The 26,997-nt window shown below is 40.8% G+C and overlaps 1 protein-coding gene across 11 annotated transcripts in view; it reads right to left on the reverse strand.

The window, feature by feature from the left end:
* rerea (arginine-glutamic acid dipeptide (RE) repeats a) overlaps positions 1 to 26,997 on the reverse strand; it is a 505,448-nt gene that overhangs the window by 40,927 nt on the left and 437,524 nt on the right. For all 11 annotated transcript variants that reach the window (XR_005945305.1, XM_041206432.1, XM_041206431.1 and 8 more), the window contains one exon: positions 841 to 1,000. Coding sequence is in view for 10 of the 11 variants with exons in the window: in XM_041206432.1 (XP_041062366.1) it covers positions 841 to 1,000 (160 nt within the window). In the remaining variant the exon portion in view is untranslated. The remainder of the gene's footprint in view (positions 1 to 840; positions 1,001 to 26,997) is intronic.

Genomic DNA, 26,997 nt, shown 5'->3' on the forward strand with positions numbered 1-26,997 from the left:
GCATAAGGAGTGCAACTTTGGCATCATTCTGTTTTATCTTCCGTCACCTCCCACAAATTTCTAAATGCAAAACTGATGCGAGGAACTGAGCTCCATCACGGGCAAAGGGACACTATTAAAATGCTACTTAACATTTTCCAGCATTTCTTGTCCTAATGATTGTTGGTGTCAGCAATATTTAATTAAGTCCATTTAAGAGTCATTAATGTGCTTTTAGAACTGAGTGCAACAGTTTAAGACTTTTGCAATGGCTGTGACCACTTCTGTGGTTTAAAACTTTACACAAACAAACAAGTGCAGAAGAAATGCATTTGTCACTTATAGTATAAATAGCACTATTAGCTTTCACTGAAAAAAACACGGATGCTATCTGTATATTTAATTTTCACTGCTTTTAATAAGCATTAATACTTGCAACACAAATCCCAGCTTTTATGTCAATGAATACTGAGAATTTCAAATTTATTTCTAGAATTTGAAATGCAAATATGGTATTTAGGTATGTTTAGTACTAATGAATATTCAGATGCAAAAACTTAATGGGTCGACTTGTGTTAAACTATTGAGAACTGAAACAACTGTTGTGGTTTAAGCTCTAGCCACTGAATTGCTTGAAACTTAAAGATTTTTTTTTACTTTAAAGCCACAGGTTACTTTTGGCCATCATGTTTTTCCCAGTTCATGGTTGTATAAATTCAGAATCTACCATGCTAATTAGAAATCAATCTAAAGCAACTGGTTGGAACGGTTTGGATAATTAGCTAATTGTATAACTTGTCTAGCCCCTTATGCATTCTCTCTTCAAAACTCTAACCGACAATCAATGTGACCAGAACTTACAGAATTCACCAGATGGTGGTCGAGATGGATTCACTGGGGTTGTTGCAGTGCGTGTTTTAATTCTTCTAAATACCGCCTGTCTCCGATGTCTCCGATGAGCACGAGAGCTGGCCGCTTCAGGAGTTTTTTTCCAATAGTAATAAAACGTCACCAGCTCACCCTGTAACAAAACAGAATACTGGTCCATAACATCGCTTGCACTGAAGCACCATCCTAGGTCCCAAACCTTTTGACATCTGGCAACCAATGGATATAAATGAAAAGAACAATTTCTACACAAGCTCAAAAAGTGCCCACTGCAGAATTCCAGTATATAAGTGAGTGATTATCATGGCCAGTGAGTGACTTAACTGGGGATCATTTTTGTTGATAATTATGTAGGAACAGACATTGAAAATCCCCATTCTGTGATCGTTAGTAGTCTCTATTTGAAACTGAACCTAAGGATTTTGGTTGAAATTCTATTGGCTTCCACTGTGACTTTTTTAAAGTCAAATAGCCTGTTGAGCCTAAGATTGACCACTTTCTCGAGAATCCTTCAAACACACCGTTGCAACTTCGGCAGAAGAAGTTGAAAAAAGTTAAGTGCAAAAAATATTTGTCCTAAGTCACCAGGCCTCTGCATTTTTACCAGTTAATGATTTATATTCAATATGCAGCAATTAGAAATGCTCCATAGAAAACTCTCTTCGTAATCAGGAAAGCTTTTCCAGTATTATGTGGTTTAAGAGTGTAATGCTCAAAAATGCTAAGTTATCCCCAGGCACTGAAGATTAAGTATTTTGTGCTTCAATTTCCTTTGACAGCATAAAATAGATGTAACCTAAGTGCAAGGTGTGAACTGAGTTCCAAATGAATGTTTCATTTAACCTCTAAAACCCGTTATTTTCATCTTCAGGGTTACAGTGGCCCTTTTTCATAATCCTTTAGGATGTGCAACCAGAAACACAAATTCAGTTTCTCTAGTCCAAAAAGTACAATGAAATCTGAGGTACTTTAGGACTTGAACAGAGATTCCCTTCACATAGTGGTGGACTGGAAGCTACAGACCCAGAAAAAACGAGAGGTGCACACTCTGCCCAGTTCGTAAAGAATTTGGGAGTGGGGACCTAAAACAGGTGTAAGGATCCCAATCATTATACTCAAGGGGCATAACACGTGTTTCTGATGGGCACCTTGGACACTTAGAAGTCAATTCAAGGGGCAGATTTGATATGGAAATTGATCCCTCCAGCGTTAACATCTTATCCAAAAACAAGCATGCCAGGGTTCAATTTTCTCTCTCAGCAGCTTCACAAAAGTGGGTGTTTGTGGAGATGGTGATGCTCATCTCCATTTCTCTGCTCTTCCTCCTCCAAAGTCAGTGAGTAGGAAATTTGTCTTGAACGCTGACTCAAAACAGGTGGTAACTCTTGATGTTTAATTCCAGTGATGGCAATGGAGCCGAATATCCCATACTCTGTAATAACAGTGGCTGATCAATATCACTCGTTTCGTGCCACCGCCTGAATTGAATTTCAAGCCCGCTGACTTTTTCTGGCCCATATTTACTTGGAACACTGCCAGTCAGCAATAACACTGTAATTACACCAAAACTTTCCAGATTGGACACTCGTACTGTAACTCAGCACACTGACTAGCTTTCGATGAAAAAAAAAATTACCTCAATAAGTGTAAAAATTTTTGTTATCATCCTAAAAATTCCAAGTAAACTGATTTAGTGGTAAACTGACATGTAACCCCAGCAACTTTTGTGCAGGAAATAAAAGAGCAAAACTCACAGAAGAAAAGGTAGAAACTGGATTTGAAAATCCAGGCCAGATTTCATAAACTATCCTGCTTTGCATCAGTGTTCAGGGATTAAGAGTCCATGTAGGTTGAAGTGCAGTGAATCAAATGGATTAGGAACCACACACTGGTAACTGTATGGGCGGCAGTGTTCATGCATAAACAAAAGAACATGCCGGTCTGGCTGCATAAAGGAACAAATGGGAGCAAAATGGTTCCCAGTTTCAGCGTGTGCATAGTCAACTGAATGTTAATCAAAACATGCTCCGAGTCTACAGTGGCCAAAGCTACTGTGGAAATCAATACTTTGTTGAAAGATTGGCACAAGCAAATCATTGATCAAAGATCCTTTCCCAAGAAGTCAAGCAAGTAAATTAACTGCTGCTTTTCTGTGTACAAACTAACAAGCATAAACGTTATTGGCAAGAGCAGCTTGTAATGATTACCAAGTTTCCATTGATATCACAGGTTGATAGCATTGTCACGGTGCAGAAGGAGGCCATTCGGCCTATCGTGTCTGCACCAGCTCTCCAAATGAGCATTATGATTTAGTGCCATTCTCCTGCCTTTTCCACGTAACCCTCCACATTGGTTCTATTCAAATAATCATCTCCTGCCCTCTTGAATGCCTCAGTGCAGCGCAGCATACCATTCCCCCTATTGTCAACTTGGTTTCCTCTCCCACCTCCTGTATTTTGATCAAATTCCGGTCACTTATTTTAACATGTGCATAACAATAGCTATTATTGACTGAATAAAATGTTAACTACCTTACATGAAAGCACCTATTTGCTTTACACCCAATCACTATCAGCTCCGTGAAACATTCAATACAGAGAACAAGCACCAGTTGTGTTTTGTACAGTGCCAGGTTTTTATTGCCCTGGGTAAACAAAGGCTTAACACCATGCAGGAGCCCATATAATTTACAACCAAAAGCAGTAGTGGCACAAATTATGCCCGTTACATGCATCATAGCTCACTGCAAAATTGCAGAACCAATGTAAAGTGATATTAATCCAAAAAAAAACAAATATGCACCACCAGAATTGCTTTTGGGTTTATATCCTTAATTGAACACACTAATATTGTCCTGAAGTTGTGGCATTGACCTCATTCAGTTCATTCTTATTTGAATTTGTTTTCTAGTTGCAGCAGGTTACAGTACATTGCAAACAGAAGGGTCATGAGACTCGAAACGTCAACTTTATTCTTCTCCATTGATGCTGCCAGACATGCTGAGTTTTTCCAGGTAATTCTGCTTTTGTTTACTTTATCTCAATGACGTGCATTATATACAAAGCAACTATACAGTTGTGGATATGTTGCAGACAATGATGATTGTTTCTGCAGCTACTTACAGCAATTCGTTGGGTGCTAGTGGTGATGCTAATATTGGTTGCAGAAAAGCATTCTTGTGTTAATGAGTTAGATTTTCATCAGCTCCTTGTGGCTCTCTTCCACTACCATCCCCAATCTCCACCCACTCCACCCTCCAGCCACCTTACTACTAGTTCTTGTGCTTTTCTGTTTATACTTATTTAAGGAGTGTTGATGTTGCGGTTATTGGTTGTTGGCAACAGCCCAGGAAGAGAGACCAAATCTGGAAAAAACCTCAGCTGGTTCTGACATGGTAAGCAATAATTCTCCCCCAGCCCCTTACCCACCACAGACTGGGTCATTTCTCACAAGCTGCAACAAGAAAAAGTGCAAGAGCTTTTCCCTTATTGGAATTTCTCATGGTCAATAAGAGCCAGTATATTGAGAGGATATTGTGAAAAAGACGCCAACCTGCACATTTACTTCCGAACCACATTGGGACTTCAGGGTTCCATGAGCGCAAGCAGGAGGTGCTAAGGTCATTGGCCCAGTAGTTTTATTTTAATCTGAGTCTTGACATCAATCAATTATGGTGCTTGCACTTCTGTGCCAAAAGCTGCCAACAAAGGGTGCAACTAGAGATCAAACTTAGGGTCTTTATCAGTTCATACTCACTGAGCAGTTCCTATTGAGGGACATAGGAACAACAACACCCACTCCAGCCTGTTCCGCCAGTCAATTAGATAATTACTAATATGCATCTTCACTTCATCTCCCCACTTTGGCTCTGTAGCTGTCAATACCTGAATTTAAAAATCTATCAATTTGAGTTTTGAAATTTTCAATGCCTCCATAGCATTTTCTGGGTCGGGGGAAGGGAGGTATTCCAGATTTCCATTACCCTGTCTGAAGTGCTTCCTGAACAGCTTAGCTCTAAATCTTATTAAGCCCCCTTGTTCCGGACCCTCCCACTAGAGGAAATAATTTTGATTAACTCTTTTAATCATCTTCACCACCTCAATTAGATCACTCCTTAATCTCGAGGAGCCAATTTCCCTTTTATTCTGTGAATCACAAAAATATTTCTGGATTAAAAGCGATGCTTGTGTAGTTTGTGTATATTTATATTTTTTTGTATTTGTGCATATATATTAAAATATTTCTGTGTTAATAGTGATGTTTCAGAATTAAGGTAAAAGTATTATGGAATGGGGAAATGCCGTGTGCCTGATATTAATGAACTGGCAGCATGAGTATTTTGAGCATATTTTAAGCATCAAGTCAGCTTTAAGTGATTTGTAAACCAATACAATGATCAAAATTAAGGTCAATTCAACAGACTTTTAATTTGGTTAAAGCCAACCTGTTCCCATACAGCTACAACACTGGCATCTACCTGGTAATGTGGAAAATGACATAGGTTATGCTATGTCCACAAAATGCAGGACAAATCCAACCTGGCCAATTACCACCACACGACGGTACTACACAGCGGCACTCGCTCAGCAATAACCTGCTCACTGATACTCAGTTTGGGTTCCACCAGGGCCACTATGCTCCTGACCTCATGACAGCCTTGGTCCAAGCATGGACAAAAGAGCTGAACTCCAGAGGTGAGGTGAGAGTGACTGCCCTTGATATCAAGGCAGCATTTGTCCTAGTGTGGCATCAAGGAGCTCTGGCAAAATTGGAGTCGGTGAGAATCAGGGGAAAAACTCTCCACTGGTTGGAGTCATACCTAGCATAAAGGAAGATGGTGTTGTTGGAGGTCAATCATCTCAGTTCCAGGACATCACTGCAGGAGTTCCTCAAGATAGTGTCCTCCGCCCAGCCATCTTCAGCTGCTTCATCAATGACCATCCTTCCATCATTAGGTCAGAAGTGGGGATGTTCGCTGATGATTACACAATGTTCAGCACCATTCGCAACTCCTCAGATAGTAAAGCAGTCCATGTCCAAAAGAAGCAAGAACTGGATAATATCCAGGCTTCGGCTGACAAGTGGCAAGTAACATTCAAACCACACAAGTGACAGGCAATGACCATCTCCAACAAGACAAAATCTAACCATCGCCCCATGACATTCAATGGCATTATTATCGCTGAATCCCCCACTATCAACATCCTAGGGGGTTACCATTGAGCAGAAACTGAACTGGACTAGCCACTGAACTGGACTAGCTACTGTGGCTACAAGAGCAAATCAGAGGATAGGCATTTGCCATAGTGCCACACAATATGAGAGAGAAAAGTTATCGTTTATGGAATAAAAGGGGCAGTAGCAATGTGGGCACAAAATTGGCTGAAAAATAGGAAACAGAGAGTAATGTTTAATGGATATTTTTCAGGTTGGAGGAAGGTTTGTCATGGAGTTCCCCAGGGGTCAGTATTGGGACCCTTGCTTTTCCTGATAAATATTAATGATCTAGATCTTGGTGTGCAGGGGACAATTTCAAAGTTCGTGGATAATGCAAAGCTTGGGAGTATTGTGAACTGCGAGCAGGATGGTGTGGAACTTCAAGAGGACATAGACAAGTTGGTGGAGTGGGCAGATAGGTGGCAGATGAAGTTCAATGTGCAGAAGTGTGAGGCGATGCATTTTGGTAGGAAGAACATGGAGAGACAATATAAAATAAGGGGTGAAATTTTGAAGGGGGTGTAGGAGCAGAAAGATATGGGTATATATTGTGCATAGATCATTGAAGTTGGCAGGACAGGTGGAGAGAGCAGTTAATAAAGCATATAGGGCTTTATTAATAGGGGCAAAGAGTACAAGAGCAGGGAGGTTATACTGAATTTATATAAGACACTAGTTATATCTCAGCTAGAAAACTGTACATTTCTGGGCACCATATTATAAGAAGGGTGTGAACACATTGGAGAGGGTGCAGAAGAGGTTTACAAGAAAGGTTCCAGAGATGAGAAGCTTCAGCTATGAATACAGATTGGAGAGGTTGGGACTGTTCTCCTTCGAGGTTAAGAGGACATTTGATAGAGATGTTCAAAATCATGAGGGAGCTGGACAGAGTAGATAGGAAGAAGCTATTTCGGCTTATAAAAGAATCAAGAACGAGAGAGCACAGATTTAAAGCGACTTGCAAAAGAAGCAAGTGTGACATGAGAGAAAACTTTTTCACGCAGCGACTGTTTCGGGTCTGGAAGGCACTGCTTGGAAGTGTGGTGGAGGCAGGTTCAATCGAGGCATTCAGGAGGACATTAAACAATGTGCAAGGGTACGGGGAAAAGGCAGGGCAATGGCACTAGGTCATAATGTTCATTTGGAGAGCCAGTGCAGACATGATAGGCCGAATGGCCTCCTTCTGTGCTGTTAAGATTCTGCCATTCTGTGAATCCTGCAGCGAGTAACTCACCTCCTGATTCCCCAGAGCTTGTCCAACATCTACAAGGCACAAGTCAGGAGTGTGATGGAATACTCTCCACTTGCCTGGATGACTGCAACTCCAAAATTACTCAAGAAGCCCATCCAAGACAAAGCAGCCCAGTTGATTGGCATCCTGTCCACAAACATTCACCCCCTCCACCACCAATGCACAGTAGCAACAGTGTGTACCATCTACAAGATGCACTGCAGGAACTCACCAAACCTCCTTATACAGCACTTTCAAACCAATGACCACTACCATCTAGAAGGATAAGGGCAGCAGACACATGCGAACACCACCACCTGGAAGTTCCCCTCCAAGTCACTCACCATTCTGACTTGGAAATATACCGCCGTTCCTTCACTGTCGCTGGTTCAAAATCCTGGAACTCTCTCCCTAACAGCAATGTGGGTGTACCTACACCAAATGGGCTGCAGCAGCTCAAGAAGGCAGCTCACCACCACCTTCTCAAGGGCAATTAGAAATGCGCAACAAATGCTGGCCCAGCCAGCGACACCCACGTCCCATGAATGAATAAAAAAATATGGTCCATCTGTTAAAGGCTTCAGAGAGGTCGAGAAAGAAAAACACATCACGGTCATAGTCATATGAATATTGTTGATTATTACGATCAGGACAGACTCAATAGTACGGGCTAGACAGAGGTTGGATTGAAGGGATTCCAACAGGACATGGGAAAAAGTGATGAGCAAAAAGTTGGGTTTCAGAAACTTACAAAGGAAATGGAGGTTGGCAATGGGGCAATGATTCCATACTAGAAAAAAGTTCAGGATAGGCTTTTTAAGCAGTGGAGTGATAATTGCAGTTTTGAAAGTGAGGGAAATAATGGAGGCACTGGGGAGGTAGCAAAACGCAAGGGACCTCTCAGAAAAAAACTGAATTAACATTTTGGAAAGTTAAATTCATTGTTCTAAAATATAAATTCATCTTTATTCATACTGTGCAAGATTGTTTTTACAGGATTAGTTTTGCTAATTAGATTCGTCTGACATTCTACTAGCACAGGCCTTTTATCACATAAGCTATGACTGCAAGTCTGCCTACAGTAAATATTTTTCTATTTATCTGCCCCTCATTAAATCCACAATCCCATCGTCCCTGCAGAACATCAACCTGACATCTGTCAGGGTCACCCTATAAAATATACATAGGCAATGCTATATTTAATGACAGCAGCTAGGAAGGATGAAAGATCGACTGTGGACGCAGCTGAAGTGGTTTAACAGGATCATCAGTTTTGTCTCTGAATCTCCTAAGGTGATAACTAAATGACATTAGCTACAGGAAAAAATCTTCCTGTAAAGTACAGGAGAGGTTAGCCTGGAAATAGAAGGGAAAAACCCTGTTTCTCTAAGGAGATACATAATGGCCATCAGAAAAAAAAAACAAACTCTTTTCTAAAGCCTCATTCTTTTTACTCTTCAAAGGGCTAAAGAATTACATTGTTCGCCATGTAAAGCAACATCAAATGAAAGACAAAAATTAATCATTTTATGCCTTTAAGTAGGCTGACAACTTCATTTTAACAGACTCGCATTAACAGTATGTTTTCCCCCTCCTGGTAGGGCTGGGTAAAGCACAGTGGACACTGAAACAGCCACAATCTGTACTATACATGATGAAGAACTTATGTCCATTTGTGTCCATTTTTCTACAGCTGAACACTGCAGGGACAGAGATTCCGAAGTGGGTGAGGCAGCCTGCGAGCTTCAATGGTACAATGCAGGATTTTGCAGAGGGGAACTGCTGTTAGAATTGCAGTTTCAATTGTCATTTTAAGTCAGGTTACTGGACAGAAAACAGATACAGAAGCATTTTTGAATTAATGATTGAAATTGCCAGTACAATTCTTTCATCTTTTGTATCCAATATTTTTAAAATGGCATTTGAATTTCTATGCATGCTAATGACCGCAATATGCTTCTATAGCAATGACATCTTAATTTTCTCTCATGGACTTATGATAGGGTAGAACACAAAGTACTGAGACACAAGTTTTTCAGCCACATTTCTGAATTTCTAAGCTGTGTCATTGGTGAATATGTCCAGCAGAGATGAGGTACTTCTCCAGGAGAGAGGAATAAAGGAGAATGGAGAAAGACTATTGGTCTGTCTGCAAACAGCCGGTTCAACATCACCACTCATCATCCATTCAGCTACAGGGGAAAGAGGTGGAATCTGAAAAGTGAATGTGAACGCTTGTGCATGTGTGTCATGAATGAAGCAGCATGTATGCTTTACAGAGAGACAAAACTTACATGGCTGAAAAACTGATAATTTTATGAAGATGATTTCAACTTCATTCCTCCAATTTTAAAACTTTTAAGTCTTGCCCATATTATGCAACATTCCTGACTGTGACAGCAAGCGTGCAAACTGCCCCAAAGTCCATACCAATGCTGTTGACTTAAACACAAAGTTATGCACAAATATCTTGAAGTTATTCACTCAGAATTTTTCTTTCTCATTAGAAGCATTTCAGAGGTTTGATTTCTTGGTGGAATGTTGGTGGGATTGAAACCAATGTCACATAGCACAGTAGAGTAACATTTCCCATCACAAACTGCGTATAATAGAAATTTTCATGCCGTTTTAGGTTTCTGCATTTGGCTTTTTTGTTGTATCATGCTTACTATATTGGTTTCATATTGGCTCAAGGCATCACAAACATGCATCTTCATCGGTGGATCTAGTAATATTGGTTGCTCAAATGGCTATTTGGAGCAGGTGTTGGGGAAATCTCATTGAAGGCACCTATAACACCTCAAGTGCAATGTTTGGCACACACATGCATGTTAAAATAAAAATGTAATGCCTTGATGGAATTATGCACATCGTTACCTGGGTGTCTGGCCAACACCACCATACATATGGCAATTGAACTTCAGTACCACATACCATTAAGGGATCAAGGTTTTTCTCTCCAAGGAATACAGTTCTTTTGCATGAATTATGAAGTACAGAAATAGCATGAATTTACCAGCTGCTGTTTTACTCCAACCAACACAAAGAAAAATCAATACAAGACCACAATACATGGGGCAGAGTGGTCTACTTTAGAAACATTCGTGCAAGATCAGATGGTATTGAGAATGTTGTACTGTACTTTGGGGAGCGCTTTTATTTAGAGAACAGTAAAATGTTGCTTGCAACAGTATAGATAATGGGTGTATTAAAATGTTTTGCTGTTGCTCACTTCCATTATGTTCCCAGTTGCTAAGCAGTTAAGGACATAATTGGCAATTTCTTCCTAAACCAATGAAGCCATAATGGCTCCCTCCAATTTTACTGTGGAAATTAAACCAGATGCTGTCATAATGGACAGGATACAATTTAACTTCATGAGCAAATTGGTTTAATTTAATTTTGATCATTCCTGATGTATTATTTCACTGCAATTCCAACTTGACTTTATGTTTCCGTTGATCCAACTGTTACCCATTGCTATGATAAATGTACATACATGGACAGATTGATATGATTGCAACAATAGTAAGAAAATGTACACATTTGAGACAAATTCAAAACTGGTGATTACTAAATTAGGTAGCATATTATATGGTAGTAATGATAAAGACTATAGTTAAAACAATCATAATAGCATCATATTGGTCTATCATTTGAAGATGCTGAAACAACACAAAGGGTTGTACATTTTCCTGCCTTGCTGCCTGTGTGGTATTAAAATCAATTGGTAATTTTGGTGGCCAAATGATTGGTTATTTTCGTCTTGGATCAATTTAAATTTATTGATATCACCTTATAATGATGTGTCCTAAAAATGTCATCTTTCCTTCCCTTCTACAGACAAAAAGCAGCAGTATAAAAGCACACAAATATTCCTCTCAATGGCCCCAGTGATATATCTATATAGTTATTATCTGTGCTCAAACTTTTAGTAGAACAGATGGTCGTTGCTTCCCTTACAGATTTCTGCTGAACCACATAAGGCTCAACTTGAACTTTTGCCAGTAGTTTGGTCTAAACTTGTATCAGCAAACTGACTGGAGTTAAAATTCAACCACCTTCATGGTCAATATATCATGTATCACCTCTGTGAAGTCCATTTTCACAGTGTCTGAAATCTCATTCATTTCATTGTATGCTCATCATGTCCTTCAATCCTGTCACCTCTAAATCATGCATCATATATCTCAACTCTGCTTTATGTTAGTCTAAGATATGGAGATTAACCTGGTTAGTTTAGCATTGGGTGTGTATCTTGTAGATTTTCTTAATGCTGTCTGGACTTAATTACTTTTTTGACATGTTTTTCCTAGAAGGCATCAATTCCTACTGCATTCCTGCAGCATCTTGTTCAAGTAGTCACTCTTCATACCAGAGTATAGACAGTGTGTCCTGGCAGGATATTTCACCACAAGATGCATCACAGCTCCCTACTGCCATCCTGGCTGGGGCCAGTTAGAGACCCATCCGGTTCACTAATGTCCTTTAGGGAAGGAAATCTGCCATCCTTACCTGGTCTGGCCAACATGTGACTCCAGGCCCACAATAATGTGGTCGACACTTAATTGCCATCGGAGATGGACTAGCAAGCCGCTCTGTTCTACCAAATTGCTACAGATAGCTGATGGACTGCAGTGGTTCACTGCTACCTTCTCAAGGACAACTAGGGATGGGCAACAACAAATACCATCCTTGCCAGTGATGCCCACACCCCATGAAAGATTTTTTTAAAAATTAGCCTAGTTTAGGAGCTCGGGGTCGCTAAACCTGGGTTGAGCTTTCCTCACGTTATCCCCAACTCCAAATCCAATCCATCCCCTTCACCTGCCAACACCCACTGGCCACCCAAACAGATCCTAGGGTTGCCTTCCCATGCCAATTGGAAAGCAAAATGATTCTTTGTTACCTGATTGACAATCAAGAATCATCCAGTCAAGCAGCCTTTACCAGCCAATCTCTGATACCTTTACATGTAATATTATGAAAGTGCTCAAAGAAAATGAAAAGAAAATCAGTTTTTTTTTTGCTCCATTGGTTTTTCTCCTGCGTAGCTCCAACTGATGTCCTGGAGATTAACCTATAATCCCTGGAAACTCCAGGACAATCCTTAAGGTTCTGGGAACTGAACCTTGGTATCTCCTTGCCTGTATGGCTCAGCTACAGCACGTGTTCACTAACTAAGCCACTGAAGCTGTTTTGGGCTACTTTTCTGTATTTATTCCACTTCACATTAAGGCTTACTTGTAAGTGCAATTGTGGGTGTGCCAACTGTGAGAATGGATGCTATTTTTAAAATATTTTGGGGGAATATTGCATTATTCTGTAAACAAGGCTGAGTGTCTGCGTGTGTGACTTAATTAAGCTGGGCAAGAGCTTGACAGGAGTCAGGTTGTCTGGGGGTTTGAAAACATGAAAGGATAGATGTTAAGTTAGAGGTACAAATGAATAGGTTAAAGCTAACATTTGCATTTTTGGATAAGTTGAGAGTTTATTTGAATATCAAAGGGGAGTCAAAGGTGAAAGAAAAATGTTTGCATCTTGCAGGAGCTCATAGGTAAACAAATAGTGGGGATGAGATTTTATTGATTTGAAAGCAAAGACAAGATGGAGACGTGAAAGATCTTACATTTGGAAGGGTTTGAGTTTCAAAAAGGGATGTGAGAACAATGGGACTGAGATGAAAGGGAAAAAAAAGGTATATTTGAGTTACTGTGGATAGCTGTAGGGAGACAGAGAAAGAGCCAGAGAGATAGCTGTTGAGCTAGAGATGTCTAGAGATAGCTGGAGCTCTGGGCTGGAAGAGGATGCAGTTTGAATCACCTATCTAGTCAAGCCAGAAAAGTCTTGGGCTGCAGCAAGCAGTCTGAAGTGCATTCCACCACAGAGTGGAGGATGGTAACAGTCATGTGGTACACCTTTATTGAAGCTACAGCAGTTTGCTTTGTGTAATATTACTGGATTTCAAATCTAAACATCTATAAGGGATTGTTGCCTGGAAGGTGTTTAATGTGGGTTTGACAAAGTAGAGAGTTCGGGGGAAATGGTTTGTAAGACTAACCTTAATTATGGAATTGTAATCTTGTGTGCTTGTTTTCTCTTTTTGTTAATAAAACTTTTACTTTCAATTTTTTTCAAAACCCAGAAGTGTTACTGGACCTCTTACTGCTAAGATCAGAATATCTTCTTCTTGTTATCGGAATACAAAAAAAAGGTTGTGGCCCATAAGCTAGGTTTCCCTCTGAGATTTTGTTTGCACAGCAATTATGGCTCTGGTCATAACACAACATAATTTTTCATAGTTCTTACAGAAAGTCAAGATGACTCTTACTCCTCAAAGCAAGTAACTACAGTTTTTGTTCCTGTGCAAATGAATTATGATTAGGAGCTGCCTTCTTAGACACTATGCAGTGCACTGTAAACAGGATGTCTTAAAAGTTAATCCAGCTGGTATCCATAGTTACTTAAAGTCAAGTAACTATAAGCCTGTTTTCTACAAGTCATTTCACCCAAATTTATAGACATGTTTGACCTGAAAAGCATAACGAATACTCATGTTACAGTACAATGCTGCTTGCAGGTATTTTGGGACTAGGAAACATACAACTGATATGCTAATGACCTTTTCCCATGCATCATTTCACTTAAGCACTGCTGCTAAAATACTGAAGTTGTTGTTGAGCAACTTATTTTCCATACCATTAGCCTGCTTCCCTGTCCAATAGTATGTAGGCTTCACTGAGGCAAATATGCTTCCATCCTGCAAGCCTTCCTTGTGAGGCTTACTCCATAATAAGCTGCAGTTCCTTCACAGGGGTAGGCCATTCAGCCCATTGATTCTGTTCTGCCATTTAAGTGGATCATGGCTGATCTGTACTTCAAGACCACCTTTGCTCCATATTTCTTGGTGCTCTTGCTGAACAAAATATATATCAATTTCAGATTTGAAAATGCCAATTGGCCCACTGTCCATAACCTTTTGGAGAACAGAGTTCCAGAATTTTATGGTTCACTAATGTCCTTTAGGGAAGGAAATCTGCCAGCCTTACCTGGTCTGGTCTACATGTGACTCCAGATCCACAGCAATGTGGTTGACTCTTAGCTGCCCTCTGAAACGGCCTAGCAGACCAATCAGTTGTATCAGATGCAACAAGATCTAAAAGTAATGAAATCTAATGGACCGCCCAGCATTGCCCTAGGTACTGGAAACAACAACAGCAAACACCGCCCTGTCAGCCTTGCAAAATCCTCCTTACTAACATCTGGGAGCTTGTGCCAAAATTGGGAGAGCTGTCCCACAGACTAGTCAAGCAATAACTTGACATAGTCATACTCATGGAATCGTGTCATACAATGTCCCAGGCACCACCATCATCATCCCTGGGAATGTCCTATCCCACCGGCAGGACAGGTCTACCAGAGGTGGCGGAACAGTGGTTATAGTCAGGAGGAAGGTGCCCTGGGAGTCCTCAGCATCTACTCTTGAGCCAATGAAGTCTCATGGCATCAAGTCAAAATGGGCAAGGCAACTTCCTGCCCGATTACCGCCTACTGCTTCGCAAACCCACCCCCTCAGCTGATGAATCAGTGCTCCTCCATGTTGAACATCACCTGGAGGAAGCACCGAGGGTGGCAAGCATGCAGAATGTATTTTGGGCAGGGACTTCAATGTTCAGCATCAAGAGTACCTCAGTAGAACCACTACTGGCCAAACTGGGCAAGTCCTAAATGACATAGCTGCTAGACTGGGTCAGCGGCAGGTGGTGAGGGAACCAACAAGAAGGAAAAACTACTTGACCTCGTCCTCATCAAATTACCTGTTCCAGATGCATCTGCCCATCACTATATTTGTAGGAGTGGATCACCTTGTGAAGACGAAGTCCTGTCTTCACATTTAGGATACCCTCCATCGTGTTGAGTGGCACCACCACCATTCTAAATGGGGCAGATTTCAAACAGATCCAGCAACTCAAAACTGGGCATCCATGGCCCGTTGTGGGCCATCAGCATCAGCAGAATGGTACTCAACAACAATCTGTAAACTCAAGGTTCGGTATATCCCCCAGTCTAGCAATACCATCATGCTGGGGGATCAAACCTGCTTCAAAGAAGAATGCAGATGGTGAAGCTACAACACAGGAATAACTTCACACCAAACAGCACAAGCAGCATGCATTAGAGCTAAGCAATCCCAGAACCGACAGATCAGATCTAAGCTCTGCAGTCCTGCCTCATCCAGTCATGAATGGTGGTGGATAATTAAACAACTAACTGGAGGAGGTGGCTCCACAACATCCCCATCTTCAATGATGAGGGAGCATACACATTAATGTAAAAGACAAGGCTGAAGCAGTTGCAATGTTCAACCAAAGTGCTGAGTGGATGATCCATCTTGGCCTCCTCCTGAGGTCCCCAACATCACAGACCCCAGTCTTCAGCCAATTCTATTCACTCTACGTGATGTCACGAAATGGTTGAGGGAAATGGATACTGCAAAGGCTATGGGCCTTGACAATATTCTTGGTCACCATTACTGACATTTCCAGATTTATTTAATCAGCTGAATTTAAATTCCGCCTAGCTGCTGCGGTCGGATTTGAACTCATGGTCCAATAACACAACCACAATGCTATCGTCCCTCCATTACTACATTTAAAACTTATATTTTGTCAACATACAATTTCTTTCCTCAAGCTCTTGGGCCTAAAAGGTTAGTTACTTTCTAAAAGCTGTCAGTTGGTGCTGTTAACTGGAACATTAGTCTTAGTCACTGCTTTTCACTTCTGAAAGCCAAATCCTAATGCAGATAGAAAACCAGAGACAGTGCTTTCAGTCCACTTACAGACATTAAGGAAATTAAAGTGAGATGAGCTTTGACAGCCCTGGGGTGAACTGCAGAGGACATACTGCAGCAACACAATGCTGGCGAAAAATTCAGGTGCCAAGGCCAAGATTAAATGCACAGATATTGAAGATATATGTGGTACCATTCTAAAATCAAAACGGTCATTTAAAGATTGCAAAACTAAAAGGATAAAACATATGCACCCCTCTCTCTCCAGCCAATCGTTTTGTCATCAGATTATGCAAAAATCTTGGGCAAGGGAAAATGAGATGTAAGCAAGCTTTGGCAATGCAGTATTTATTTATTTGAATTTCTAGTAAGTTCAAATAGGAAAACATTTAAATCTACAATTTTAGTAACGTTGACAGGATAATCAGTAAAGGAGCACAGACATTGCTGAAAAGGATTGAAATAGGTAAGGCTTGATGAGTGCTTCATAAATGATAAAGAATCCTGCAGATATTCAAAGTCATCTTTTCCTAAATGCGTAGTTCACAAACCAGAGCTAAAAACGTCTTTGTGTGAAAAATAATTTACTTTTTTTTGATCTAGAGACGAGGTGTGTGATAGCACTGAATTCCATCACTTCCATTTGATATCACTGTAAATGAAGATGACGTACAGCTCCTTGGGCTATTCTCCTTCCTTCCTAAAAAAAATTGTCAAAAAGCAGTCCTTCACGCAGAGAAACCCTTTAAAGGAATCCACAGGACAATCAAAACGAGTGTGACCTCTACTGCCTTAGCTGAACCTTTATATGTTATGAACACCCTCATGAATGCTTAATACGTTATGCAATGCAACTGCCAATTTTATATATACACAGTACACAGGGACGGATAGATTGCAATAATATGCATGCTGTAAGTTTCCAAATGCTGCCACCCACGCAAATATGAACTTGGAATTTTGCAACTTTCATTTCAGAATGCAGCTCCACTGAGAGGGATTTTAGATTGCAGGGAGCAACAAACATAAGACTAACATTGTCAGTAGCTGTAGATTAGTACAGCGGGCTTTTTTCCTTTTAATTATTGCTGCTGAAAAGGATTGAAATAGGTAAGGCTTGATGAGTGCTTCATAAATGATAAGAATCCTGCAGATATTCAAAGTCATCTTTTCCTAAATGCGTAGTTCACAAACCAGAGCTAAAAATACCCAAACAAACCCATAGAATGTTCTACAAACATTTGGGTGGTGGCTTAATGCTCATTTCCTGCAGCATTCTGATTCATGGCTAATGTGGACTTAGTTCCTCAATGTCTGTGCTGCAGTTATACAAGCCGAATAATCATTCCTCGCTTCTGAAACGTAGGGAGAACAGTCAGCCACCAAGATAAAAAAATCTTACCTAAATAAAAGTAACAATTGCATCATAAGTTATGGTTTTTGATAACTACTGGCAGGCTTTAAAATCCATCCTAACTAGCAAAGATTTCACAATATTAAATGTTTCACTGCTTAGAGCAGGCATCCGGTTACTGTCCAAGGCTTAGCCATTTTGACATGATGATACACAGCTACCTTCAAACTCGTACTTGGAGCCTCCTCAAAAATATATTTAGCTCATGTTGCTCTGCCTTGACATGAAATCCTATGTCTAATTGAGAAGCAGCAATACTGGCTGATAAATGCCAGTGTTCTTTTTTTAAAAACTGGGTTGAAAAATCCCACTTAATTGGGCAAAAACCTCTACTTTTTGGCCATTGGATCCTTGCTCCCCAAAAAACAATTAGTCCCTATTCCTTGCTATAGTGTGCCAGCTAAATGGTCGCAACTACACAGTCAGGAGAGATATTGCATACCATCACTTACCCAGGGTTCACTGTGCATGGCAATACAGAAGTGAGCTATGTCAGCTCATTGGCTGTGAAAGGCTTTGGGGTGCCTGGAGGCCCTGAAAGGTGCTATATAAATGCAAGTGCTTTTGTTTTTCTCTGGCTACTGAGAAGGAAGACAATCAAAGTAATCTATTTCAGAAGTTCATATTCACGACTTTCAAAACTTTAACACACATTTTTAAGTCGGGGTATGAAACTCTGGTCCCCAAGATTGGCTAGTTTGAGGAAGCATTTGAACCTCCAGTTAAAATGTTTACTGATGGCATAAAATAAAAATTTAATTTTAAACCCAGCCAGAAATTTTTACACTCCAATTTCTTCCATCATATTTTTAAATAACTCAGGTTTTATCCATTTCCTAATACCAGAAGCCCCCACCTCCCTCCAAATTAGCTGGAATGGAAGGAAGAATAATTTTAAAATCCTATAATAGCTGGGAAAACAATGTTTTAAAAATAATCACATTTATAATGGAACCTGTCTATGTAAACTTGTCAAGCTGCAATTATAGTTTTCTGTCAGCATAGGAATTACAGTACCACTACTGGCAGCGTGATATAATACATCATGACATGTTTACATAGGCAGCTTATATTATAAATGTGGACAGAGGAAATTATTTTAGAAATATATAAATAAGGCCTGACATTGACATTGAAGACCAAATAATGTCTATACTCTTTGGCAATTGGTTGCCTCCATCTTCTAATCATAATTCATCTGAAGACTAAGGCTTGGTCTTGGCTTTTTGTACATCATATACAAACAGGATGAGATGAACTAGTGAGGGAGGTGACTTGTCTGGAGCATTAACATTGGCTAGGCCAGTTGGGCTGAATGGCCTGCTTCTGTGCTGCAATTTCTATGTAATTCTATGCAATGTATGGAAGGTGGACTAGTAATGTTAAGTCTTAAAAACAAAAAAACTGCGGATGCTGGAAATCCAAAACAAAAACAAAAACAGAATTACCTGGAAAAACTCAGCAGGTCTGGCAGCATCGGCGGAGAAGAAAAGAGTTGACGTTTCGAGTCCTCATGACCCTTCGACAGAACTTGAGTTCGAGTCCAAGAAAGAGTTGAAATCTAAGCTGGTTTAAGGTGTGTGTGTGGGGGGCGGAGAGAGAGAGAGAGAGGTGGAGTGGGGGTGTGGTTGTAGGGACAAACAAGCAGTGATAGAAGCAGATCATCAAAGGATGTCAACAACAATAATACAAAAGAACATATAGGTGTTAAAGTTAAAGTTGGTGATATTATCTAAACGAATGTGCTAATTAAAAATGGATGGTAGGGCACTCAAGGTATAGCTCTAGTGGGGGTGGGGAGAGCATAAAAGATGTAAATAAATAAATAAATAAATAAATATATATTTTTTTCTTTTATAATGGAAATAGGTGGGAAAAGGAAAATCTATATAATTTATTGGAAAAGAGAGAAAAGGAAGGGGGAAACAGAAAGGGGGTGGGGATGGGGGAGGGAGCTCACGACCTAAAGTTGTTGAATTCAATATTCAGTCCGGATGGCTGTAAAGTGCCTAGTCGGAAGATGAGGTGTTGTTCCTCCAGTTTGCGTTGGGCTTCACTGGAACAACGCAGCAAGCCAAGGACAGACATGTGGGCAAGAGAGCAGGGTGGAGTGTTAAAAAGGCAAGCGACAGGGAGGTTTGGGTCATTCTTGCGGACAGACCGCAGGTGTTCTGCAAAGCGGTCGCCCAGTTTACGTTTGGTCTCTCCAATGTAGAGGAGACCACATTGGGAGCAACGAATGAGTAGACTAAGTTGGGGGAAATGCAAGTGAAATGTTGCTTCACTTGAAAGGAGTGTTTGGGTCCTTGGACGGTGAGGAGAAAGGAAGTGAAGGGGCAAGTATTGTATCTTTTGCGTGGGCATGGGGTGGTGCCATAGGAGGGGGTTGAGGAGTAGGGGGTGATGGAGGAGTGGACCAGGGTGTCCCGGAGGGAGCGATCCCTACGGAATGCCGATGGGGGGGGGGGGGGGGGTGTAGGGAAGATGTGTTTGGTGGTGGCATCATGCTGGAGTTGGCGGAAATGGCGGAGGATGATCCTTTGAATGCGGAGGCTGGTGGGGTGATAAGTGAGGACAAGGGGAACCCTATCATGTTTCTGGGAGGGAGGAGAAGGCGTGAGGACGGATGCGCGGGAGATGGGCCGGACACGGTTGAGGGCCCTGTCAACGACCGTGGGTGGAAAACCTCGGTTAAGGAAGGAGGAGGACATGTCAGAGGAACTGTTTTTGAAGGTAGCATCATCGGAACAGATGCGACGGAGGCGAAGGAACTGAGAGAATGGGATGGAGTCCTTACAGGAAGCGGGGTGTGAGGAGCTGTAGTCGAGATAGCTGTGGGAGTCGGTGGGTTTGTAATGGATATTGGTGGACAGTCTATCACCAGAGATTGAGACAGAGAGGTCAAGGAAGGGAAGGGAAGTGTCAGAGATGGACCACGTGAAAATGATGGAGGGGTGGAGATTGGAATGTTAAGTCTTGTTGATAGTGCAGAACTCCTACGGTTATAAAACAACATATCCCCCAACTCACTGCCAGCAATGCCATGGGAAATTTAACTTTAAAAGTTCCCCACACCCCCAAATTAATATTTATTTACTTTGTTTCACATAATGTTAAACAGTTGTATGAGATCAGTCTGGAGGATATTTTCAAAGTTCAAGTGATGTTGATTATATATTTCTTGTGGTTATGATATTACCTCAGTACCTAGACTGAACACCCTGTGGTCGCACAATCCAGGCTGCATGTTGCTGTAGCTGTCAAGATTGGACCAACCCTAAGGGGTTGGTGACGTTTTCAGTTATGAACCAGAAAGATAGTATTGACTCACAGAGAATATGAACATGGGTAAAAATATCGAGCTACATCTGTCACACAAATTCTGGGATGGTCAAGTGATAATAATTAAGTTTTACTTTTTCTCTCAGCCTTTTTCTTTTTAACACCTTGCTTGTGACATTTGTAAACATTTCTTTACTTGAAAGTAGGTGAAAGCAATAAACAAAGTGCTATCCCAGCTTTCACAGTGGGAATGAAAACTCTCTTTTAAACCTTTGGACCTAATATTAGTAAGGCTTTCACTCTAATTATAAACCCTCTGATAACCTATCTCAATAGCACTCCAAATTCTGAGATTCACATCCTGCTGAATGTGGGAGATTTGATGGGCCGTTCTTCGCTTTAGTGGTCCAGCAGGATTTTGAGCTGCAATACCTATGAACAGCTTCCAGACTGCATGGTCCAATTAGGGCCAGAAATTAGCTTCTACAACACAGTTCTTGGAAACAAGTGTTCCTGCCTTATAACGAATGTAAATTCCATCTAGTATCACTGGTCACTTCTGTCCAACATCCCCTCAATGAAGGATTTAACAACCCCATGTACTGCGGGGTTGTAACAATGAAAATCCTCGTTGTCTGTGCTGGATACCGTTATCTTGCATGTGTCCTATATGTGTTTCCCCTGTCTTCTGGAAAGTGGACTGATATCCAATCTAGTACGAAGAGGTTAATTGTAAACCAATAAGTGTGTTTATTTCACATATAACTCAAGAAAACAGTGAAAAACAACCTCATTTCTTTTGGTCCTCAAAGCTAAGATTAAAGGATATCACTCTACCTCTGTTGAGAGGGTAAATTCATTTTACAAAATAGAAAATCCCCAGTAAGATTGGCCATGACCTTAGGACGACTATTATCTTTCTTCATTGCCACTTTCTACCCAAACCTCTGCAGATTGTCCTTGTTTCAGCTTGACTGGAAGACAAAGGTTCAAGCATGGCTTTCCCTAGCCATTTGTGTTGGCATTAGCCAGTTGAGCAGCCATTCAAATCTACTTGTGCCCTGCTGGGTGTGAGCCTATGGTTCCTTCTCCCTTCTGGGCTCAAGTGAATGAAATTAATTCCACATTGCATGTATGAAATGCCAATAGAATTTCTTGATGAACCTTGGTTTCTTGAATCAAACTGATGTGGTATACAAGAAACAAGTATACAAGAAACAAAATCCTATCAGGTACTTTGTTTTGTCCCAGTTTCTGGGTGAAATACATATTGTCTGTTAGCTTCAGGGTTTTTGCTTTTGAGTGGCAGCCAATCATTATTCTTCCATTCACACTTCCTTTGGCCACATCTTTTGTTTCTTTACTTACCCCATTACTACCCATTTTGGCCTAACCATACCAACACCTTTGCCATTCAATTTCTGTCTTCCACCCTATCACTGACCTCCTCCCTTGTTCCTTTCTCACCCTCCTCCATTTGAGCTATTTCGAGCTATTAATTTCCAACTTTTCCCAGTTCTGATGGAAGGACATTGACCTGAAATGCTAACTCTTGTTTGTCTCTCTCCACAGGTGTTGCCAAAACTGAGTATTTCCAGCATCGTAGTTTTATTTTATATTAGTTTCAGGACTGTGTCGATTTAACCCCTGCTTTACTGCTCAATCCAGTTTAACAGCAACATCCTCTCATAATTTAATGAGAAATTTCATCTTGGGTGAAGAGTTAAAAATCTGGACACTTATTGTAACTAGCAAGTAATTAAACAAACAAAATCAAAACCAAATTACAGCTGTTCTGAAATCTACATGCTACATGAATACCAACACTTTGCAAATATTAAATACTGATGGAATCATTTCGTGAACATAAAATGCAACAGGGCAAGCATTAGCTCCTAACAGAAAACATTGTCTTTAAATGGTTACTTTATTTATTGTTTTAAATAGTCTTCGAGTCTCTATATATTGTATGGTTAAAAAAAGCGGTTAACCAGGTCATAAATAATTGGGAGGAAGTTAACCATTTGCCCTGCTGCAGAACCGTATAATTTTAGATGTGACTCACTGCACAATCTTTAGCATGTGTCTGAAACCAGTTAAATTCACAATGAATCGTTTAAAAAATGTTAATGGTCTAACAAAATGGTCTTTACTGTAATAAAGTGCTCTTCAGACTCTGAGGAAGAAAAAATATTTCTACGAGGGGAATGAGACATCATTTTAATTCAGTGGACTGCTACTATTTTGGAGCCTCCCAAGCTGCCCACAGCACAGAGAGCCGACAGTATCCATGACTCGCAGCAGCACAAAGAATTTTACTGCTTAATAGCAAGGCACATTGGGGTGCAACAGAAGAGCATGACTTCATCTAAGAACACTGGAAGGCACAAAATCCTTATAACGAATGCTCAGCCCGCCACTGAGTGCAACTCGGTTTTCAATTATGCAGATACAAGAACACATTTTCAGCCTTGTAATCTTATTTAAATGTTCAAGTTCCAATATTTTATACCCAGGCACTAGAAAAGTGAACAACGCCTTTCTTTCCCTTTGCTGGGGACTGCCCCTCAGAGAAACAGGCTGCGAACAGAAATTAGGCAGAAACTTGCCCCACAAGTAAGGAGGGCAGACGGATATGCAAACGTTTTTAAACTAAGAATCTATTGTGAAGCACAACTAAAGCTTTGAGTACTTTAACTTTTAGAAGGCAAACAAGAGAAGAATGTGATGGTGCATTAAGTTATAACATTGTCGTTTCATCTGTGAGACGATGAACCGAATCTAACCCGGTCCTCAGGGAGAAAAATCCCCGTTTGCTTGCTGTAAGAGCCTCCAGTTAAATAAATGTGGGCAGTCTAAATCCTGCTCTAAGTGGGCAAAAGTCCATGGGTGGGAAGGATGGGAAGGGAAGCTTCCCACAGCTCAGCATTAATTCCCATTAAACTGTCACCCTCAATCAAGTGACCACAAGATAGCTTACATGCAAAATGAAAATACTGCACTGATGTAATTAATAGCACTTGTCTGATTTTAGGTGAAGTAGTACTCTTGGGAGGGCAATAGATAAACCTGTATTTAACCCTTTCTATTCTTAATCTGGAACTGCTCGATTGAGAAAACGGGATGAGAAACATAATTTCTCATCACTGAAATTTTCACCTCTAAGAGCACCAATTCACCCACATCACAATGTATACTGAAATGTAAGGTTTTCACAGAATGAGTGGATCTTCCATGGTGCTGCACACCTTGTACTTCAGGAGACACTGTTTCATAACACAAGCCCACTAAACCATATCATTCTCCTTCAGGCTCCCAACAAAGCTACAAATGCCATTGAACAATGGAGCTACTTGCTCTCAGTCTTCCCTCCTTATTCCCTACTTAACAAGGTCAATCAGCAATCTCCTCAACAGACTCTCATTCTCTCTCAACAAGTTATTTCTCTTTATGCTTGATGATTGGGCATCCCTCTATATTCTGTCCTATCCATTCTACAGGACATGTGTACCTATCTCTTTCACAAATTGGTCCTTCTCCTGCTTCCTATGGTAAGATAGTTTTTTTTAAAAAAGCTTTAATTATGAAACTCATCAAATGGGTGGACTTGTTTGTAGATGAAAATTTTAAAATAGACATGCTTTGTTCCCACAGCTACAATTTTTAGTGATTCTCAATATGCAGATGTCTGATAAAGCCTCATTAGCTGCTGTTAAAGTAACAAAATACTGCTTATAGATAGACAAAGAACATAAATAAATCCCCTCTGCTCAAAAGCACAATTAATAATTAAATTTAAGCCCTCCTTATTGTATCACGTTAAGCGTTCTGAATTTAATATATTGTTTCTACTTTATACCGCTCTTTTTGTTGTGCTAATGTATTTTGCGTTGGTAGAATAAATTTACATCGTTAAGAAAAAATGTCTGCTAAAGAATTAGTTAAGTCCAAATATTACACTGGTTACTCAGCATGCACACCAGTGTTCACTGCGCTCTTTAGGCAATGTAACATTTATAAAATATGCTCTCTGCATTACTCTTGTAAAAGAAGTAGTAATGAGGAACAAAGAAATGGCGGAGGAACTGAATAGGTACTTTGCGTCAGTCTTCACAGTGGAAGACACAAGTGACATCCCCAAAGTTCAAGAGAGTCGGGGGGCAGAGGTGAGTATGGTGGCCATTACCAAGGAGAAGGTGCTAGGAAAACTGAAAGGTCTGAAGGTGGATAAATCACCTGGACCAGATGGATTACACACCAGAGTTCTGAAGGAGATAGCTGAAGAGATAGTGGAGGCGTTAGTGGCGATCTTTCAGGAATCATTGGAGTCAGGGAGGGTCCCAGAGGACTGGAAATTCGCTAATGTAACCCCGCTGTTTAAGGAGGGAATGAGGCAAAAGACGGGAAATTACAGGCCGATTAGCCTGACCTCGGTCGTAGGTAAGATTTTAGAGTCCATTATTAAGGATGAGATTTCAGAATACTTGGAAGTGCATGGTAAAATCGGGCAAAGTCAGCATGGTTTCATCAAGAGGAGGTCATGCCTGACAAATCTGTTAGAATTCTTTGAGGAAGTAATGAGTAGGTTAGACAAAGGAGAGCCAATCGTTGTTGTCTACTTGGACTTCCAGAAGGCCTTTGACAAGGTGCCACACAGGAGGCTGCTCAGTAAGATAAGAGACAATGGTTTTAGAGGCAAGGTACTAGCATGGATAGAAGATTGGCTGCCTGGCAGGAGGCAGAGTGGGGATAAGGGGGTCCTTCTCAGGATGGCGGCCAGTGACTAGTGGGGTCAGTGTTGGGACCACAACTTTTCACTTTATACATTAATGATCTAGATGAAGGAACTGAGGGCATCCTGGCTAAGTTTGCAGATGATACAAAGATAGGTGGAGGGACAGGTAGTATTGAGGAGTTGGGGAGGCTGCAGAAGGATTTGGACAGGTTAGGAGAATGGGCAAAGAAGTGGCAGATGGAATACAACGTGGGGAAGTGTGAGGTCATGCGCTTTGGTAGGAAGAATAGAGGCATAGACTATTTTCTAAATGGGGAGAGAATTCAGAAATCTGGAGTGCAAAGGGACTTGGGAGTCCTAGTCCAGGATTCTCTTAAGGTTAACTTGCAGGTTGAGTCGGTAGTTAGGAAGGCAAATGCAACGTTGGCATTTATTTCAAGAGGACTAGAATATAAAAGCAGGGATGTGCTGCTGAGGCTTAATAAGGCTCTGGTCAGACCACATTTAGAATATTGTGAGCAATTTTGGGCCCCATATCTCATGAAGGATGTGCTGGCCCTGGAAAGGGTCCAGAGGAGGTTCATGAGAACGATCCCAGGAATGAAAGGCTTAACATATGAGGAACGTTTGAGGACTCTGGGTCTATACTTGATGGAGTTTAGAAGGATGAAGGAGGATCTGATTGAAACTTACAGAATACTGAAAGGCCTGGATAGAGTGGATGTAGGGAAGATGTTTCCATTGGTAGGAGAGACTAGGACCCGAGGACACAGCCTCAGAGTAAAGGGAAGACCTATTAGAACAGAGATGAGGAGAAACTTCTTTAGCCAGAGAGTGGTGAATCAATGGAATTCATTGCCACAGAAGGCGGTGGAAGCCAGGTCATTGAGTGTATTAAAGACCGAGATAGATAGATTCTTGGTTGGTAAGGGGATCAAAGGTTACAGGGAGAAGGTGGGAGAATGGAGTTGAGAAACTTATCAGCCATGATTGAATGGTGGAGCAGACTCGATGGGCTGAATGGCCTAATTTCTGCTCCTATGTCTTATGGTTAAAATGTGCTTTATCATTGTTGCTAAAGAATTTAATTCATTAAGCATAAGGTACTCAGCTGGAAACAGCAAGCATGTCTTAACACAATGAATCTGTAGTTTTAGCGTAACCACCTTTATTACAAGGTCCAGTCACATGCCATTCTTGTCAACCCATCTCTCACTCCGCACAGCCAGTGCACAGATTTTTAACTTGAGCAAACAGCCTTGTACTTGCTTTCCATTAAGACTTAGTTGCTTTTGAAGGCCTGAAATGACTCGTTTTGCACACCTGCTGCAAAACACCATCAATCATTGGATTTGGGGAAAAAAAAAAATGTTTCTCAGTTAACAATAGCAAACTGTCACCGTTTAGAAAAATACCACCTTGCAAGCTAACGTTTTTAATCTTTGCATTTCTGCTCA

This window comes from Carcharodon carcharias, chromosome 15 (genome assembly GCF_017639515.1).
Source record: "Carcharodon carcharias isolate sCarCar2 chromosome 15, sCarCar2.pri, whole genome shotgun sequence".
Taxonomy (NCBI): domain Eukaryota; kingdom Metazoa; phylum Chordata; class Chondrichthyes; order Lamniformes; family Lamnidae; genus Carcharodon; species Carcharodon carcharias.